Source organism: Hyla sarda, chromosome 4 (genome assembly GCF_029499605.1).
Source record: "Hyla sarda isolate aHylSar1 chromosome 4, aHylSar1.hap1, whole genome shotgun sequence".
Classification (NCBI taxonomy): Eukaryota; Metazoa; Chordata; class Amphibia; order Anura; family Hylidae; genus Hyla; species Hyla sarda.
Window position 1 is genome coordinate 220,519,110 of NC_079192.1, and position 21,256 is coordinate 220,540,365.

General features: G+C 43.4%; 2 protein-coding genes across 8 annotated transcripts in view; one reads left to right on the forward strand and one right to left on the reverse strand.

Moving 5' to 3' along the window:
* COG5 (component of oligomeric golgi complex 5) overlaps positions 1-3,711 on the reverse strand; it is a 405,205-nt gene extending 401,494 nt beyond the window's left edge. For all 3 annotated transcript variants that reach the window (XM_056573589.1, XM_056573590.1, XM_056573588.1), the window contains exon 1: positions 3,455-3,711. In XM_056573589.1, coding sequence (XP_056429564.1) covers positions 3,455-3,566 — 112 coding nt within the window. In that variant the 5' untranslated portion in view covers positions 3,567-3,711. The remainder of the gene's footprint in view (positions 1-3,454) is intronic.
* Positions 3,567-21,256, forward strand: part of DUS4L (dihydrouridine synthase 4 like) — a 48,720-nt gene continuing 31,030 nt past the window's right edge. The window contains exons 1-4 of one of the 5 annotated variants that reach the window (XM_056573623.1): positions 3,567-3,650; positions 8,483-8,608; positions 9,351-9,472; positions 14,876-14,993. In XM_056573623.1, the coding sequence (XP_056429598.1) occupies positions 8,499-8,608; positions 9,351-9,472; positions 14,876-14,993 (350 nt within the window). In that variant the 5' untranslated portion in view covers positions 3,567-3,650; positions 8,483-8,498. The other 4 variants (XM_056573622.1, XM_056573620.1, XM_056573621.1 and 1 more) reach the window with 4 other exon arrangements.

Here is a 21,256-nt window from a genome sequence, read left to right on the forward strand (position 1 = left end):
CAAGACCACTGATAATCTCCCTCGATTTGGGGCTCCACGCAAGATCTCACCCTGTGGTGTCAAAATGATCACAAGAACGGTGAGCAAAAATCCAAGAACCATACGAGGGTGGGGGGGCTAGTGAATGACCTGCAGAGAGCTGGGACCAAAGTAACAAAGGCTACCATCAGTAACACACTACGCCGCCAGGGACTCAAATCATGCAGTGCCAGATGTGTCTCCCTGCTTAAGCTAGTACATGTCTGGGCCAGTCTGAAATTTGCTAGAGAGCAGTTGAATGATCCAGAAGAGGACTGGGAGAATGTCATATGGTCAGATGAAACCAAAGTAGAACTTTTTGGTAAAAACTCAAACTCGTCGTGTTTGGAGGAGAAATAACACTGAGTTGCATCCTACTGTGAAGCATGGGGGTGGAAACATCATGCTTTAGGGCTGTTTTTCTGCTAAGGGACCAGGACAACTGATCCGTTTAAAGGAAAGAATGAATGGGGCCATGTATCGTGAGATTTTAAGTAAAAACCTTCTTCCATCAGCAAGGGCATTGAAGATGAAACGTGGCTGGGTCTTTCAGCATGTCAATGATCCCAAACACACCGCCCGGGCAAAGAAGGAGTGGCTTCGTAAGAAGCATTTCAAGGCTCTGGAGTGGCCTAGCCAGACTCCAGATCTCAACCCCATAGAAAACCTTTGGAGGGAGTTGAAAGTCTGTGTTGCCCAGCGACAGCCCCAAAACATCACTGCTCTAGAGGAGATCTGCATGGAGGAATAGGCCAAAATACCAGCAACAGTGTGTGAAAACCTTGTAAAGACTTAAGAAAACGTTTGACCTCTGTCATTGCCAACAATATAAGGGTATATAACAAAGTATTGAGATAAACTTTTGTTATTCACAAAATACTTTTCCCCACTATTTGCAAATAAATTCTTAAAAAATCAGACAGTGATTTTATGGATTTTTTTTTCTCATTATATCTCTCTTAGTTGAGGTATACCTATGATGACAATTACAGGTCTCATCTTATTAAATGGGAGAACTTGCACAATTGGTGGCTGACCAAATACTTTTTTTGCCCCAGGTGCAGAGGGCAGAGCAGTCTGGTACCATATAGTAGTGCAGAGGGAAGAGCAGTCTGGTACCATATAGTAGTGCAGAGGACAGAGCAGTCTGGTACCATATAGTAGTGCAGAGGGCAGAGCAGTCTGGTACCATATAGTAGTGCAGAGGGAAGAGCAGTCTGGTACCATATAGTAATGCAGAGGATGAAGCAGTCTGGTACCATATATAGGGCAGAGGACGAAGCAGTTTGGTACCATATAGTAGTGCAGAGGGCAGAGCAGTCTAGTACCATATAGTAGTGCAGAGGATGAATAAGTCTGGTACCATATAGTAGAGCAGAGGACAGAGCAGTCTGGTACCATATATAGGGCAGAGGACGAAGCAGTCTGGTACCATATAGTAGTGCAGAGCAGTCTGGTACCATATAGTAGTGCAGAGGACAGGGCAGTCTGGTACCATATAGTAGTGCAGAAAGCAGAGCAGTCTGGAACCATATAGTAGTGCAGAGGGCAGAGCAGTCTGGTACCATATAGTAGTACAGAGGGCAGAGCAGTCTGGTACCATATAGTAGTGCAGAGGGCAGAGCAGTCTGGTACCATATAGTAGTGCAGAGGACAGAGCAGTCTGGTACCATATAGTAGTGCAGAGGACAGGGCAGTCTGGTACCATATAGTAGTGCAGAGGACAGGGCAGTCTGGTACCATATAGTAGTGCAGAGGACAGGGCAGTCTGGTACCATATAGTAGTGCAGAGGACAGAGCAGTCTGGTACCATATAGTAGCACAGAGGGCAGAGCAGTCTGGTACCATATAGTAGTGCAGAGGACAGAGCAGTCTGGTACCATATAGTAGTGCAGAGGACAGAGCAGTCTGGTACCATATAGTAGTGCAGAGGACAGAGCAGTCTGGTACCATATAGTAGCACAGAGGGCAGAGCAGTCTGGTACCATATAGTAGCGCAGAGGACAGAGCAGTCTGGTACCATATAGTAGTGCAGAGGGCAGAGCAGTCTGGTACCATATAGTAGTGCAGAGGGCAGAGCTGTCTGGTACCATATAGTAGCGCAGAGGACAGAGCAGTCTGGTACCATATAGTAGTGCAGAGGGCAGAGCAGTCTGGTACCATATAGTAGTGCAGAGGGCAGAGCAGTCTGGTACCATATAGTAGTGCAGAGGGCAGAGCAGTCTGGTACCATATAGTAGCACAGAGGGCAGAGCAGTCTGGTACCATATAGTAGTGCAGAGGGCAGAGCAGTCTGGTACCATATAGTAGTGCAGAGGACAGAGCAGTCTGGTACCATATAGTAGTGCAGGGGGCAGAGCAGTCTGGTACCATATAGTAGTGCAGAGGGCAGAGCAGTCTGGTACCATATAGTAGTGCAGAGGACAGGGCAGTCTGGTACCATATAGTAGTGCAGAGGGCAGAACAGTCTGGTACCATATAGTAGTGCAGAGGGCAGAGCTGTCTGGTACCATATAGTAGTGCAGAGGACAGAGCAGTCTGGTACCATATAGTAGCACAGAGGGCAGAGCAGTCTGGTACCATATAGTAGTGCAGAGGGCAGAACAGTCTGGTACCATATAGTAGTGCAGAGGGCAGAACAGTCTGGTACCATATAGTAGTCAAAAGGATCGGCAGTGGAGTACCACACTATGTACAAGTACACCTAGCTGTAAGTTTTGTGTGTAGCTATCTTGGACCAGTTAGCCCTGGAGCCTGTGTGTTTGTTGTGTATACATAATATTATATATATATATATATATATATATATATATATATATATATATATTCAAAAACAATGCAGCACTACTTCACCATTAGATGCCCGGTGCCAGCGCCCTGACTCGATCAAAGTCCATGTAATAGAAAACAATGGCGCAGCACTCCAAAATTGCAAAAAAGTGTAAAAATGTATTCCTTCATGTCAAAATTCAAAGCGACGTTTCAGCTCCCCACTGGAGCTTTTTTCAAGCATGCTTGAAAAAAGCTCCAGTGGGGAGCTGAAACGTCGCTTTGAATTTTGACATGAAGGAATACATTTTTACACTTTTTTGCAATTTTGGAGTGCTGCGCCATTGTTATATATATATATATATATATATATATATATATATATATACACACACACACACACACAGGGCTCAAGTCCTGCAGGAGCTTGTGGGAACTGAGTTCCTGCACTCTTTCCACAGCGAGAACACCGTTCCCATTAGCTGGAGTCTTGCAGGACCAGCCCTTGGGTGGAAATCTTGGGGTGTTTTTCCCAGGACTTGATCCCCTGTATAAATGCCAGTATATGACTACTGTATAGCCATGGCTTGTGATACCACATAGGACCGGCATACATGACACAAGAGGAAGGCGGTCTCTCCCACCTCTTCCCTGTCACCGCACTCACCTTCCCGCATCATCTCCCTCACTGACTCCGGCCCCCCTATCAAGGCTGAAGAACTCTTTTTCCCCTCCATGTTGGTTACAGGACTGTCACTGCCAACCAGGAGCCACGTCATCAGCCTGCGTCGGTGACGTCACTGGTAAACAACGTGTTCAGGAAGAAGCCGGACCTGAGACTTGGAGTTGTGGACGCGTACAGGGCAGGTAGAAGGAAGTGCTGGGGAGTGCAGCGTGTTCGGCTGCTGTGGAGCTCCGCTCAGCCCCGACACAGGGCGGGAGACCCCATAGGTTACCAGGGAACAATGCAGTGTGTCTGTTATCGCTGCGCTGTACACACGTGTGGCAGAGCTACATCTGCAAATGTACAGTCCAATGTAAAACCAGTGATGACATGTCAGCCAGATCGCCGGTACTAGATATCATGTCCTCACAGTGCAGGTTTTTATACGAGGCTGAAGTTGGTTTCTTATTCACTGAAGTTGGTTTCTTATTGCAGCATTTTCTTATAGAGATGACTGACAGAAAACCCTTTCTCCTCTTATTCCTCTGCAGTAAACCTGTTTTTTTATACATAAATGTTGAGTATTATTTGGGAACAATCCAATTCAGAAAAGAAAATCTAGATTATTTGTGTTTTTGATGAAAAAACAAAACACGATAGTAAACAATGGATAAAAAAAATGTGTTTTTAATAAGTAAGGCATTTAAGGGGTTAAATGCGGTTGGGCCACTAACCTAAGGGTGCCCCTCCATAACACCCAACTGTAACCAACCTGGTCCAAATAGTGGATTGGCAAGAAAACAGGTGCCAACCTTGCCAACTATGTACATTTTCTACATTTTGAATAAGTGAGGAGTTTAAGGGGTTAAACACCATTTGGCCACTAACCTAGGGGTGGAAATATAAAGAAAAAGGGCTCCTCTATAATACCCAACTACTTCCAGACTGGCCCAAATAGTGGATTGGCAAGAAAACAGGTGCCAACCTTGCCAACTATGTACATTTTCTACATTTTGAATAAGTGAGGAATTTAAGGGGTTAAACACCATTTGGCCACTAACCTAGGGGTGGAAATATAAATGAAAAGGGCTCCTCTATAATACCCAACTACTTCCAGACTGGCCCAAAAAGGGGATTGGCAAGAAAACAGGTACCACCCTTGCCAATTACATACATTTTCAGTATTTTGAATACGTAACTGATGATTTTAAGGGGTTAAAAGCCATTGGGCCACTAACCTAAGAGTGGGAATATAGAGAGTAAGGATCCCTCCATAATACCAAACTGTATCCAGCCTGGAACAAACTGTGGATTGGTAGGAAAATAGGTGCCAACCTTGCCAGTTGCTTATGTGTATTACAAATAAGTAACTGATGATTTTAAGGGATTAAACACCCTTGGGCCTCTAGTATATACAGGGTGGGCCATTTATATGGATACGCCTTAATAAAATGGGAATGGTTGGTGATATTAACTTCCTGTTTGTGGCACATTAGTATATGTGAGGGGGGAAACTTTTCAAGATGGGTGGTGACCATAACGGCCATTTTGAAGTCGGCCAACTTTTGTTTTTTCAATAGGAAGAGGGTCATGTGACACATCAAACTTATTGGGAATTTCACAGGAAAAACAATGATGTGCTTGGTTTTAACGTAACATTATTCTTTCATGAGTTATTTACAAGTTTCTGACCACTTATAAAATGTGATCAATGTGCTGCCCGTTGTGTTGGATTGTCAATGCAACCCTCTTCTCCCACTCTTCACACACTGATAGCAACACCACAGGAGAAATGCTAGCACAGGCTTCTAGTATCCGTAGTTTCAGGTGCTGCACATCTCGTATCTTCACAGCATAGACAATTGCCTTCAGATGACCCCAAAGATAAAAGTCTAAGGGGGTCAGATCGGGAGACCTTGGGGGCCATTCAACTGGCCCATGAAAACCAATCCACTTTCCAGGAAACTGTTCATCTAGGAATGCTCGGACCTGACACCCATAATGTGGTGGTGCACCATCTTGAAAGTGGATTGGTCGTGGTGGGCCAGTTGAATGGCCCCCAAGGTCTCCCAATCTTGGGTGTATCCATGTATCCATATAAATGACCCACCCTGTAATCACTTCCTGTAATAACAAATAATAGGCCTTTCTTGGGCCCCCTCATATATTAATAGGCCCCTCTTGTGCACCCTATATAGTAAGAGGTCCCTATTGTTCCCCTCATATAGTAATATGCCCTCTCTTCCCCCCCCCCCCCCCACACACACACACACACACACACAGTGATAGGCCCTACTTGTGGCTCCATGCATAGTATTAGGCCCTTCTTCTGACCACTTTGCATACAAATAGACCTCTCTTGTGTCCTCTAATATAGTATTAGGCCCCTCATGTGTCCCCTACATAGTAATAGGCTCCTCTTTTGACCCACATAAAGTAATAGGACCCCTTTTTGTCCCTTTACATAGTGAAAGGCCCTTTTTGTCCCCCTGCATAGTAATAGGCCTCTCTTATGCCCCCCACTAAGTGATATGCCACCTCTTGTGTCCATCCCCGATATAGTAGTAGGCCCCTCTTGAACCCCTTGCATAGTAATAGGCCCCTCTTGTGCCCTCACATAGTGATACTCCCCTCACTTAACCCCTTAAGGACCAATACAAATAAATCTGTACGCCCCTGAAAGACCAGGCCTGTTTTTTCAAATCGGGGATGTCTGTCTTTATTAGAGAATAACTCTGGTAACGTTTTGCCAATCACGATAATTCTGACATTGTTTTTTTGTCACAAGTTGTCCTTCATGTACATAGTAAAAGTAAGCCGATATCATTTGTAGTTTTTTTTTACAATGCAAACAATGCAAAAAATCATGAAATTTTTACAAAAAATTACGATTTTTTGCTATTTTAACACTAATAGGTTGCATATATTTATACATACTGACCAAATAGTTTATGAAACTTATACTTTAAGATGTCTACTTTATTTTGACATCATTTTTTTGATTTTAATTAACATTTTAAATTAGTTAGAAGCCTAACAATTTAACTTGAAATTTAGAAAATTTAGAAAATTTGAAAAGTACATCTTTTTTTATGTGCTATGCAAGGTTTGCAGAAATTAAAAGGTAGTAGAACATAGGAACACCCCCCCAAATGACCCCATTTTAAAAACTAGACCCCTCAAGGTATTCGCTAGGGGGTACAGTGAGTATTTTAACACCATAGTTTTTTGGCAGGAATTATTACAAAGTCAGTGTTAAAAATTCGAAATTTGCAATTTTTCACAAATGCATCATTTGGGGGGCATATTTTTTGTACATCACTTCTGATATTGAAAGAAATGCACCCTATATTTTATTTAGCTGCTTGTCCCATGTTCGGAAATACCCCCGCTTTGACCATATATGGTTCCTTGGCCGCGTGGTAGGACTCAGAAGGAGAGGAGCGCCATTTGGCTTTCAGGGCAGAACAGTACCCCCACCCCCACAAGTGACCCCATTTATATACTGCACCCCTACTAGTTATTGGCTGCACCAGGGACCACTCTGATTGGTCCTTGGTCGGCTGGCAGTATAACGCGTCTGTCTGTGACAGTTAAGGCTCCTGATGGATATATCCGCCATGTTGTGGGAATAAGCACCCGCTCATAGTGAATATATCCATCACTGCTGCGGCTGGGTAGCTCAGTGTGTCCGCTCATGACTGCTGGTGGGAAATCCGCCGCTATGAGTGGACACACAAAGCTACCCAGCCGCAGCAGGGAGCTCATTACCTCGACTGCTGCATAATGTGTAGGATCACGTGGCGGACATCCGCAGCATATTACATGCTGCGGATGTCCGCCAATGCGATCCTACACATTATGCATTTTTTTAAACTAGATTCATTTAATAAATGTATTTTATATATATATATATAATTTTTTTTTGTTTGTTTTTTTTACACTTTTATTAAATTTTTATTTATTTTTACACTTTTATTTTATTTATTTATTTTTACACTTTTTAATGCTTTGGAATACTTAGTATTCCAAAGCATTGCAGTTATATGCTGCCTGCCAGTTTTCACTAGCAGGCAGCATATTAGGACGTGCCTCCGGCACGTCCTTTCAGGCAATACCCAGGGCAGACCTGGGGGTCTTTGTAGGACCCCCGGCTGCCCAGGTATGCAGCAGCACCCCGCGATCGCGCTGCGGGGTGCTGCAGAGGAGACAGAGGAAGCCCCCTCCCTCTGTCAGAACTCCTTACAGCGCGCGGTCACTTCTGACCGCGGCTGTAAGGGTTAAACTGCCGGGAGTGAAGTGAACTTCACTCCCGGCAGTGCGTCAGGTCGCGGCCAGCCGCGGCCACACACAGCACCCCGCGATCGCGATGCGGGGTGCTGCAGGAGTGACAGAGGGAGCTCCCTCTGTCATAACACTTACAGCCCGCGGTCGGAAGTGTGATACAGCCGAGTCCCTGCCGCGATCTCATGGGTGCACTGGGCAGCACCCACGAGAATAATGGACGGGTATAGACGTCCAGGTGTGGGAACGCCCGCCAACCTGGACGTCTATACTCATCCGTGGTCGTTATCGGGTTAAGCAGAAAAAACTCTCCCAGCATTATTATAAGACAATGTTCTACATTTATGTGTGATTTAGCAGCAGCAGAGTCCAAATAACTTCAATGGGATTCTGCTGCTCTGTTCACATAGCAGAATTTCCACACCGGAAACATCTGGCACTGAAATTCAAATTCTAGTGTCTGCAGAAAGAATAGACATGTCTATTCTTTCTGCAGACTACACAAGGAATGCATTGCCGTCTATGAGACAGCGCATTCCCGGAGGTCCTAGCGCTGGCATCTTATGAGATTCTCTGTAGACATTCCCCCATGTATACAAAGCCGAACACTCTAGAAATGTAGTAGAGCGTTCCATAGTCTCACTGCTCTTACAGTAAAGAATCCCCTTCTATTTTCTACAAATTTACACAGATTGGTGTTTTTTTTGTAATTTAACTAATGGGTATTTTATTCTTGCTATTCTGTAGGTCTTTTTCTTCTGCCATGCATCTTCAGCAAGGCCATAATGAAACATGTCTGCCACAGAACCCATCAGATTTATTCACCTTTAACAATACAGTAAAGATATGTGCACCCATGGTACGATATTCTAAGTAAGTGCTGTTCAGTACTGTTAAGAATTCTTGATTTTTTTAATTTTTTTTTATCTAGTACACAAATACATCAATCTAAATCTAAACCTTAGTTGATCCATAACTGGTATGTACTATGTTCTGTAAAAGAAGATTGTTTCCTACTCCCTGTAAAGTTAGGCTTGGTTCACCCCTGTGTTGAGAGCCTTTATCAGTGGTTCTGGCAAGCAGTTTGGTATTGTCACAATGGAATTTTTCCTTTGTTATGGGTCAGTTGGCATCAGCCTCATCGATTTTTTGTCTTTCTCTGGATCATAAATAATTATATAATTATTATTATTATGTTTTAAACTGATAAGAGCCTGATACTGGAACATGTTGGTTGTATTTTCACATTGTAATAGTTTTTTTTTTTGTACACCACTATGGGGCGGCCATCTTGCCTGAGCTTTTTGTAATAGCATTTAGAGATAAGGAGGCAACTACTGAAAATTGTTCTTTATAGAACAGGAAGTATCTGACTATTTTGAGGCTTAGAAGCCAGAAGCCAGGCTAAAAACTGTAAGATCTCACCAAAAATTCTTAGAACATATGTTTAGCACAAAAATTTAGTTTAAACAATAGATTTTTTCTGATGACACATTCCCATAAACAGTATCTTGTCTTCCATTCTGAACATAAGCTATTATGGTAGTGTGTGTAGCTTTATTTATCTTTTTAGTAAATCATACAATTTTTGTTCTTTTTTTTTTTACTCTGCTAGATTGGCATTCAGGAATCTAGTGAGGAAGTATGGCTGTGACTTGTGCTATACACCTATGATAGTTGCAGCAGACTTCATCAAGTCAGCTAAAGCCAGAGACAGCGAATTCACTACAAACCAAGGTATATGTGACCTATTAACCATACATTTACACGTTTTGATAAGTATTATGGAACCTGATTTGTTGCAGAAATTTTTGCAACTGAAAATTGCAATGTTCCTCCTAATCTCTGTGCCTAGTATGACGAACCCAGAGCATGCCAAAAGTAAAACATTTGCCTGCCCAAAACTCATGCTCTTCTTTACCATTCTGGGAACACACACCCCGTTCCGAATTATTAAGCAAATTCTAGGGCTCTTTTGATCACCAAAAACAATCTCGGACACCTGTGATAATTGGATAGCCAGATGAACCCAATTTAAGGAAAAACTACTAAAGGTGTGTGTTTCACATTGTTAAGCAGAGCACCATTTTCAAGCAATATGGGGAAGAAAAAGGATCTCTCTGCTGCCGAAAAGAGTGAAATAGTTTAATGCCTTGGACAAGGTATGAAAATATTTGATATTTCACAAAAACGTAAGCATGATCATCGCACTATTAAGAGATTTGTGGCTGATTCAGAGCACAGGCGGGTTTGTGCAGATAAAGGCACATTGAAGAATATTTCTGCCATATCCATGCTTCTGATCAAGAGAGCAGCTGCTTCAATTCCATTACATAGCAGCAAACAGATATTTAAAGCTGCTGGTGCCTCTGGAGTCCCACGGACATCAAGGTGTAGAGTCCTCAGAGTCTTGCAACTGTACATAAACCTTCTATTTTGCCACCACTAACCAGAAGCAGAAAATGGCAAGCAGAAATGGCTGCATTGGGCAGAAAAATACATGAAGACTAATTGTCAAACAGTCCTGTTCACTGAGGAGTGCCGTGCAACCCTGGATGTCCAGATGGATGGAGTAGTGGATTGTTGTTGGGCGGCCACCCTGTTCCAAGAAGGCTGCGACATCAGCAAGGCAGTGGAGGAGTCATGTTTTAGTCCGGAATTATGGGAAAAGAGCTAGTCGGCCCCTTTAGGGTCCCAGAAGGTGTAAAGATGACCTCTGCAAAGTATGTGGAGTTTCTGACTGACCACTTTCTTCCCTGATACAGAAGGAAGAACTATGCTTTCTGTAATAAAATCATCTTCATGCATGACAATGCACCATCTCATGCTGCAAAGAATACCTCTGCATCAGTGGCTGCTATAGGGCTAAAAGGAGAAGCCTACATCCTCCCCTGATCTGAATCCTATTGAGAACGTTTGGAGCATCCTCAAGCAAAAGATCTATAAGGGTAGGAGGCTATTCTGACATCTTGCAAACAAATTCAAACAGAAACTGTCCAAAAACCCACAAGTTCAATGGATGCAAGACTTGAGAAGCTGCTATCAAATAAGCGGTTCTATGTTATAATGTAAAGTGACCTGTTAAAAAGCTAAAATGTTGTTAAAAGTTTGATTGAAATAGCTTTTGATTTCAGTAGATATGCAGCAAACACAATAAATGACAATTTTCAATTCTTTACAACCTATAAAGTGTTTTTAAACTTACTGTGCATTATACCGTATTTATCGGGGTATACCACGCACCGGCCTATAACACGCACCCTCATTTTACCAAGGATATTTGGGTAAAAAAAGTTTTTTACCCAAATATCCATGGTAAAATGAGGGTGCGTGTGTGCGCGTGTATACCCCGATATACCCCCAGGAAAGGCAGGGGGAGAGAGGCCGTCGCTGCCCGCTTCTCTCCACCTGCCTTTCCTGGGGTCTAGAGCCCTGCTGCCGGCCCTTCTCTCCCCCTTGCTATCGGCGCCGCTGCCCGTTCTGTCCCCCTGACTATCGGCGCCGATAGCCAGGGGGAGAGAAGCGGCGCCGACAGCCAGGGGGAGAGAAGGGGCAGCGGCACCCATTGCCGGCGCTGCTGCCCCGTTGACTCCCCCCATCCCCGGTGGCATAATTACCTGGGTCGGGTCCGCGCTGCTGCAGGCCTCCGGCGCGCGTCCCCTGCGTCGTTGCTATGCACGGCGCACTGACGTCATGCGCCGTGCAGCGCATGGCAACGACGCCGGGGACGCACGCCGGAGGCCTGCAGCAGCGCGGACCCGACCCAGGTAATTATGCCACCGGGGATGGGGGGAGGCAACGGGGCAGCGGCGCCGGCAATGGGTGCCGCTGCCCTTTCTCTCCCCCTGGCTGTCGGCGCCGCTTCTCTCCCCCTGGCTATCGGCGCCGGCAATGGGGCGCCGGCACCGATAGTCAGGGGGACAGAACGGGCAGCGGCGCCGATAGCAAGGGGGAGAGAAGGGCCGGCAGCAGCGCTCTAGACCCCAGGAAAGGCAGGGGGAGAGAAGCGGGCAGCGACGGCCTCTCTCCCCCTGCCTTTTCTGGGGCTGTATCGGCGTATAACACGCACATGGACTTTAGGCTAAAAATTTTAGCCTAAAAAGTGCGTGTTATACGCCTATAAATACGGTAATTTGGAACAGTGCATTGTAATTTGAATTGTACTCTTAATTGTTGATAACATAAGAATTAGGCTGACTGTCATTTACATCAGTTATTTAGGTAAATGAGAAAAATATAATTTGCATAATAATTTGGAACAGGGTACATGTGGCCCTAAACCGTTGCTAGAAAATACGACCGGGCTCAGGGGTAGAGAGCTCTGTGCCCATTTGAGAACTAACTTAAAAAACCCCATGCAAGTGACCAATTTTTCAAAAATACGCCCCAAGAAGTGTTATCAGGGGTATTATATCAAAGAGTGTTTTGTTTTTTTTGGGTTAATAATTTTGGAGAAAATGTACAATGTACAGGTACATTTGGGTAAAAAGATTATAACTTTCAAACTTCATAGATGTAGGGTACACCTTGAAGCATTCCTTGATGCGGACATATGGATGGTCAGGGCAGGTGTCACACTGATAAGTGGTGTGTTTTTCATATCCCCTTTTCTGAAACACTCTGCATTTTTTCTAGTTTTGTCCTTTTTTTTCCACTGTGTGGGAATCTCACCAGGAAAGTGGCTGAAATGATTTAAAATAGGGATGCTGGTGTAAAAGTTATCAACATGGCAGAAAAAATTGCATAGTGGAGAGTCCGGCCTCACAGAACAGTTGCTAGTAGCACGGACGCTTTTTCTTTATTAACCCCTACCTCTACCCCTACTTTACACTGTCCCAAAAAATTTGCCCTCATACAGCCCCTTTAACCCCTTAAGGACTCAGCCCATTTTGGCCTTAAGGACTCAGACAATTTAATTTTTACGTTTTCATTTTTTCCTCCTCGCCTTCTAAAAATCATAACTCTTTTATATTTTCATCCACAGACTAGTATGAGGGCTTGTTTTTTGCGCGACCAGTTGTCCTTTGTAATGACATCACTCATTATATCATAAAATGTATGGCGCAACCAAAAAACACTATTTTTGTGGGGAAATTAAAACGAAAAACGCAATTTTGCTAATTTTGGAAGGTTTTGTTTTCACGCCGTACAATTTCTGGTAAAAATGACGTGTGTTCTTTATTCTGAGGGTCAATACGATTAAAATGATACCCATTATTATATACTTTTATATTATTGTTGCGCTTAAAAAAAATCACAAACTTTTTAACCAAATTAGTACGTTTATAATCCCTTTATTTTGATGACCTATAACTTTTTTATTTTTCCGTATAAGCGGCGGTATGGGGGCTCATTTTTTGCGCCATGATCTGTACTTTTTTTTGATACCACATTTGCATAAAAAAAACTTTTAATACATTTTTTATAATTTTTTTTTAAATAAAATGTATTGAAAAAGTAGGAATTTTGGACTTTTTTAATTTTTTTTCGTTCACGCCGTTCATTGTACGGGATCATTAACATTTTATTTTAATAGTTCGCACATTTACGCATGCGGCGATACCAAATATGTCTATAAAAAATGTTTTTTACGCTTTTTGGGGGTAAAATAGGAAAAAACGGACGTTTTACTTTTTTACTGGGGGAGGGGATTTTTCACTTTTTTTTTACTTTTACTTTTACATTTTTTTACATTTTTTTTTACACTTGAATAGTCCCCATAGGGGACTATTCATAGCAATACCATGATTGCTAATACTGATCTGTTCTATGTATAGGACATAGAACAGATCAGTGTTATCGGTCATCTCCTGCTCTGGTCTGCTCGATCACAGACCAGAGCAGGAGACGCCGGGAGCCGCACGGAGGAAGGAGAGGGGACCTCCGTGCGGCGTTATGAATGATCGGATCCCCGCAGCAGCGCTGCGGGCGATCCGATCGTTCATTTTAATCGCGAACTGCCGCAGATGCCGGGATCTGTATTGATCCCGGCACCTGAGGGGTTAATGGCGGACGCCCGCGAGATCGCGGGCGTCGGCCATTGCCGGCGGGTCCCTGGCTGCGATTAGCAGCCGGGATCAGCCGCGCATGACACGGGCATCGCTCCGATGCCCGCGGTTATGCTTAGGACGTAAATGTACGTCCTGGTGCGTTAAGTACCACCTCACCAGGACGTACATTTACGTCCTGCGTCCTTAAGGGGTTAATGGAAAAATAAGAAAGTTATAGAAGGTCAGAATAGGGCGATTTTAAACACACTTCTTTTGTTAAAAAAAAAAGTTTGTATAAAAGTAGTACAGTATAGGAAAGCATGGAAAGATGGGTATCCTTTTAATCGTATTGACCCACAGATGTCAAATTTACCGTAAAATGCACAGCGTAAAAACATTAACCAGCCAATCAATTTCTCACCACAAATAATATTTTGCTTGTGCCATACATTTTATGGTAAAATTAAAGGTTTTATTACAAATAACAATTGGTTGCGCAAAAAACAAGCCCTCATATGGTTCTGTATATGGCTCTTAGAAGATGAGGATGGAAAAAAAAGCAAAAATTAAAATCTTTGCTGTTTTTGCAATGATAACATTGTACTCTCCCTCCCGTCTAACCTGTCCTTTCATCATTATTCACCTCCTCCTCATCTATATGTCAGAATGACACATACGCAATAGCCAAAAGACAACTGTGCCATAAGTCCAGGCTTGGCTCATCACGCTGACGTTCAAATGAGGAGGAGGAGGAGAATGTTTATGAAGTGACATGTTGGATGTGAGGGAGAGGAATGTCATCATTGCTAAAACAGCAGTGATAGCACCCCTGTTGCTATTATACCCTAATTTGCATATATGCATTTCTTAGGATTTTTTTCTCGGGTAAAACGTTGGAAAAAGGGTCATCTGCTCTATAAACCTGTATATTTAGGTTAGTACGGGTGATCTTCCTATGGGTTTCCCTATATTGTTAACTATTTAGCCACTTTACGGTTCAAAAGGTTTTTTTATTAAAGAGTTTTTAGAATAGAATACAAGTTATGCATAAGAGTAACAGTTCAGTAAAACACAGCATATTTAGCCACTTGAATTCTCACTATTAATTAATATTTTTAATTAAATATTCATATTTCATGTGTTTTTGCAGGAGATCAGCCAGTTGTTGTACAGTTTGCTGCTAAGGATGCCCAGGTATTAGCTGATGCAGCTCTACTTGTCTGCCCTTTTGCTGGAGGTATTGATCTTAATTGTGGATGTCCTCAGAGGTAAGGCTGAAATTTCTTCATCCTGCTGTATAAACGCCACTTGTCTGCTATCATTTTACAATGTTTTCCTGAGAACAGAAATTTTAATAATAGTATTGTAATCCAGAAACTGTGATAATCTGACACTTTTAGGCGTTTACAATACTAAATGCAGGAGGCCAAGCAGAGATGACAAATTAGAAAATTGCTCTGATGAAAGTCATTAGGCCATGTTCCCACTTGCATTAGATTACGTCGAAACATAATTTTATTTAAAAACTGCGTTACTTTAGGGTCAGTTCACATGTTCATGTTTTCTGCTGCAGATTTGCTTCAGAAGATTTTGCTACCCATTGAAGTCAATGGGCAGAAAAATCTGCCCATTGACTTAGGGTATGTTCACATGAACAGGATCTGCTGCATATTTTCTGCAGCTGATTTTGCTACCAAAGTCAATGTTTAGCAAAATCTGCAGCAGAAAATCAGCAGCAGATCTTGTTTGTGTCGACATACAGTAATGTAACATTTTGTTTTGACTCCTAGTAAGGACTCAGGCAGGCTGTATAAGCAAAGAGCTTATTAAAATGATTAATGAAAGGCAGTAACATTGTATTGATCAGTATAAACAAACTAATCACTGCTTATACAAGAGTGTAAAATGTGTACTTATATACAGTGGGGCAAAAAAGTATTTAGTCAGCCACCCAAATTGTGTAAGTTCTCCCACTTAAAAAGATGAGAGGCCTGTAATTTTCATCATAGGTATACCTCAACTATGAGAGACATAATGAGAAAAAAATCAATAAAATCACATTGTCTGATTTTTAAAGAACTTATTTGCAAATTATGGTAGAAAATAAGTATTTGGTCGATAACAAACGTTCATCTCCATACTTTCTTATATGCCCTTTGTTGGCAATGACAGCGGTCAAACGTTTTCTGTAAGTCTTCACATGGTTTTCACACACTATTGCTGGTATTTTGGCCCATTCCCCATGCAGTTCTCCTCTAGAGCATGTTGATGTTTGAGGGCTGTCGCTGGGCAACTCAGACTTTCAACTCCATCCAAAGGTTTTCTATGGGGTTGAGATCTGGAGACTGGCTAGACCACTCCAGGACCTTGAAATGCTTCTTACAAATCCACTCCTTCGTTGCTCGGGCGGTGTGTTTGGGATCATTGTCATGCTGAAAGACCCAGCTATGTTTCATCTTCAATGCCCTTGCTGATTGAAGGAGGTTTTCACTCAAAATCTCACAATACATGGCCCCATTCATTCTTTTCTTTTCACAGATCAGTCGTCCTGGTCCCTTAGCAGAAAAACAGCCCCAAAGCATGTTTTTTTTCCACCCCCATGCTTCACAGTAGGTATGTTGTTCTTTGGATGCAACTCGTCATTCTTTCTCCTCCAAACACGACGAGTTGAGTTTTACCAAAAAGTTCTACTTTGGTTTCATCTGACAATATGAAATTCTCCCAATACTCTTCTGGATCATCCAAATGCTCTCTAGCAAACTTCAGACGGGCCCGGACATGTACTGGCTTAAATAGGCACTGTCAGATATAAAAACTTTTGATATGTTGTAAAGCATGCAAAACCAATAGGCTTGCTTTCATTAGAAAATTTTCAGTATGTCATACTGAAAAAGTCAGTCAAAGAACTGCCCCCCTGCCTTCTGGAATGCATTCAGTCCTTCTGTGATCACTGCTTCGTCCTGGACATTTTGGAAGGGGGAGGGGCTGTACACACTTCAGACTCATGTGAAGAGAAGGGTAGGGGGAGGGGCAGGAAGACTGCTGCCGGGCTCTCACTGATGTCTGCTGTGTGAGAAAGGCAGAAACATTGCATTGCATACAAAAAAGTAAGTGTCCCTGCACGTATGTATGTGTGGAAATATGTGTATGTGTGTATATCAGTGTGTCTATCTAATGTGTATGTGTAAGAATATATGAAGCCAGTGTGTGTGTATGTGTGTGTTTGTGTGTGTAATAAAGGGGGACTACAATCATATGCCTTCAACTGTTGAAAAACTAAAACTCCCAGCATGCCTGCACAGCCAAATGATGTGTGGGCATGCTGGGAGCTGTCTCATTCCCTGGTTGGGAAGTACTGGACTGAGGTGAGGGAGGGGGAGAAGGGGAAGTGGTTATCACAGTGAGTACCCACCCCCCTGCTTCTGGTGGACAAAATTAAGATATTTCAGAAATAAAGCTTATTCTGAGAGAAATGTAGGTCATAGACACATAAAAAAAAGTACATGTACATGATCAGGATGAGATACTGAGCAACATATAACAGTTTTGTTTTTTTTGAGTGATCTGACGGGTACACTTTAACCCCTTAAGGACCAGGCCTTTTTACACCTTAGGACCAGAGCGTTTTTTGATCATCTGACCACTGTAACTTTAAACATTAACAACTCTGGAATGCTTTTCGTTATCATGCTGATTCCGAGATTGTTTTTTCGTGACATATTCTACTTTAACATGGTGGTACATTTTTGTGGTAACTTGCATCCTTTCTTGGTGAAAAATCCAAAAATTTGATGGAAAAATTGAAAATGTTGCACTTTTCTAACTTTGAAGCTCTCTGCTTGTAAGGAAAATGTATATTCCCAAAAAAACTATTTTTATTCACATTTCCAATATGTCTACTTTATGTTTGCATCATAAAATTGACAAGTTTTTACTTTTGGAAGACACCAGAGGGCTTCAAAGTTCAGCAGCAGTTTTCCAATTTTTCACAAAATTTTCAAACTCACTATTTTTTAGGGACCAGTTCAGGTTTGAAGGGTCTTCATATTAGAAATACCCCATAAAAGATCCCATTATAAAAACTGCACCCCCAAAGTATTCAAAATGACTTTCAGTCAGCGTTTTAACCCTTTAGGTGTTTCACAGGAATAGCAGCAAAGTGAAGGAGAAAATTCACAATCTTCATTTTATTGTAGACCCAATTTTTGAATTTTTACAAGGGGTAAAACTTGTATTTGTGGCCCAATTTATCTCGAGTAAGCACATACCTCATATGTCTATGTAAAGTGTTCGGCGGGCTCAGAAGCGAAGGAGCGACAAGGGGATTTTGGAGAGTACGTTTTTCTGAAATGGTTTTTGGGGGCATGTTGCATTTAGGAAGCCCCTATTGTGCCAGAACAGCAAAAAAAAAAACACATGGCATACCATTTTGGAAACTAGACCCCTTGATGAACGTAACAAGGAATAAAGTGAGCCTTAATACCCCACAGGGGTTTCACGACTTTTGCATATGTAAAAAAGAAATTCATATTTTTGCAAGGGTTAATAGCAGAAAATACCCCCCAAAATTTGTAACCCCATCTCTTATGAGTATGGAAGTACCCCATAAGTGTACGTCAAATGCACTACGGGAGCTCTACAATGCTTAGAAGAGGAGTCACACTTGCAAATTTTGCTGAAATGGGGGGGGGGGACGTGTCGCATTTAGGAAGCCCCTATGGTGCCAGGACAGCAAAAAAAAAAACCACATGGCATACTATTTTGGAAACTAGACCCCTTGAGGAACGTAACAAGGGGTAAAGTAAGCCTTAATACCCCGCAGGAGTTTCACGACTTTTGCATATGTAAAAAAATATATATAATTTCACTAAAATGTGAGTTTTCCCCAAAATTTTTCATTTTTACAAGGGTTAATAGCAGCAAAGACCCCCCACAATTTGTAAATACATTTCTTTGGAGTAAGGACATTCCTGATTTTTGGATGATTTTGGCTCCGCTGGTGCACACCAGGTCTTGGTATAGGCATGAGGTCAGTCAGGGGCCTTGAGCTTTTCATAGCAGAGGATGTGGGACCCCCCCCCTCAAGGAGCGTTAATGGGGGGAGCACTGAGCCCTAAAATAGGTGAACACTATGGTGGACAACGGGCCGTAACTGGGGTATACAGGTGGAGTACAGAGGCCCGTAATATGGGGTACAGTGGGACAGAAAATTATAAATTATGATAAAAAAGGAAATATTCCCAGAATGATGACCCAGAGCATAGCCAAAACTAAAAAAAAAATATGCCCACCCCAAACCATATGCTCTGAGTCATCATTCTGGGAATGTGATGTGTGTGGCCATCCCTAACCTGTTGCCTCAAATGCGCACCCGCTCAGGTGGAGAGAGAGCGCTGCGCATTTGAGGCAACATAAAAAAGTCCCCGATGATAGTGACTCAGTGACCTATGACCCATTTTTGAAAAAACACCCCCAGAGGTCTTATCAGATATTTTATTTTATTTTTTCAGTTTTTTTTGGGCAATTTAGTGGTTTGAGGAGGTTAACAATTTGAAATGTACTCTGTACTTGGTACATTGGTCAAATTATGGAAAATTAAACTGAAAAGGGAAAATTTAGTACTCCATGGAAGTGTGATACTCCCTGAAGCAGCCTATGCAGAGGCCCGGATTATCTGGACAAGTGTCGCACTGATACGTAGTGTCCTTCCGTATTCCCCTCCTGCTACACACTCTGTATCTTTTCTGTGTTTGTCCCTTCTTTCCACTGTGGGGGATCACACCTGGAAAGTGTTGGGCTGGGACGATCCTGGCGCCTAGAACTCCAGACCCTTGAGAAGTCCGGCCTGATCTTTCCCGGTCGCCAAAGATCAGGAACCTTAGGACTTCTTCTTGGTACTGGAGGAATGTCCCTGTGTTGCCAGCGTACTGGGATAGTACAAAAGCGTTGTACATGGCAACCTGTACCAAGTAGACTGCAACTTTTTTGTACCATGCCCGTGTTTTCCGCATGGCGTTATATAGCTTAAGGACTTGATCTGAGAGATCAACTCCCCCCATATACCGATTGTAGTCCAGAATACAATCGGGCTTGAGGACAGGGGTGCTGCCATTCCCATGAATAGTGGTGAGCATAAGGACATCCTTCTTATCCTTATACTTCACCAACAGGTTATCATGGGTCAGGGCACGGGACTCACCCTTGGGGATAGGCGTCTGGACCAAATTTAGAGGGAGGCCTCTCTGGTTCTTCCGCACGGTCCCACAAGCGGACGTGGATCTGGCAGAAAGGGATTTGAACAGAGGGATGCTGGTATAAAAGTTATCCACGTATACATGGAAACCCTTATCCAGCAATGGGTGCACAAGGTACCAAACGAGTTTCCCGCTAACACCCAGAGTGGGGGGACATTCTGGGGGTTCAATACGGGAATCTCATCCCTCTTACACTATAAACTTGTAAGTGTACCCGGAGGTACTCTTGCAAAGTTTATAGAGCTTCACGCCATACCGCGCCCGCTTCGAGGGAATATACTGGCGGAAGATGAGTCTCCCCTTAAAACTGATGAGAGACTCATCTACCAAGAGGTCCCTGAGCGGTACGTAGGCCTCCTAAAATTTGGCCCCAATTTGTAAAGCCGGTCATGGGCGGGATCACCTCGGGGCAGACATGCCGCATTATCTGCATAATGCAGGCATTTCTGAATGGCCTTGAACCGCCTCGGTGTCATTGCCATTATGTAAAGCGGGGTCTGATAGAGGACGTCCCCGCTCCAGTAATGACGAGCACTTGGTTTTTTGTCCAGGCCCATATCCAGCGAGAGGCCCCAAAATGTCCTAATTTCCGCTGCATCAATGGCGCGCCATTCATTGGGCCTGGCCAAAAGCGAATCGGGGTGGTGGGCAATGAACTGCTGGGCATACAAGTTCGTTTGCTCCACCATGTGATTGACCAGGCTGTCGCTGAAAAAAAGCTTTAAAAAGTCCAGATCAGTGAAGCCAGCCGTGTCAATCCGGATTCCTGAGTCACCAAGAAACTCAGGGATCCGTGGCTGATAACCCTCTGGGGGGCTCCAGACAAGGTCACCAGAAGGGGGCTCCGGTGCACTTGTCTGGGGGGGCCGGACTCCTATTACGAGCGGCATTGCCACTCGTACTAGTGTCGGCCACTGGGTCACTCTCATGGGGGGTGCGTGGCCTCATCTGGCGGCGTCTCCGCCGCCGTACAGGGGACTCATCATCACTACTAGATGATGAGGAGGGCGAGGAAGAACACAAAAATGTAGGATCTTCCTCGTCCTCACTGGCAGATTCGGATGCTAAAAAAGCGTAAGCCTTTTTTTCTACGGTGGCGGGGGGGGGGGGGCAGTGTCGGGGGGGAGGGTGTGTGTGTGGGGGGGGGGGGCAGGGAGGTATGTAGTGTGTGGTGCTTGTAAAAAGTGTACAACAGTAATAGAAAAAGCTGCAGCCCAAAAAAGGGGTGGCGCACACAGCTCCCTGAACCCCTAATAGGACCCGGGGTAAGGGATCAG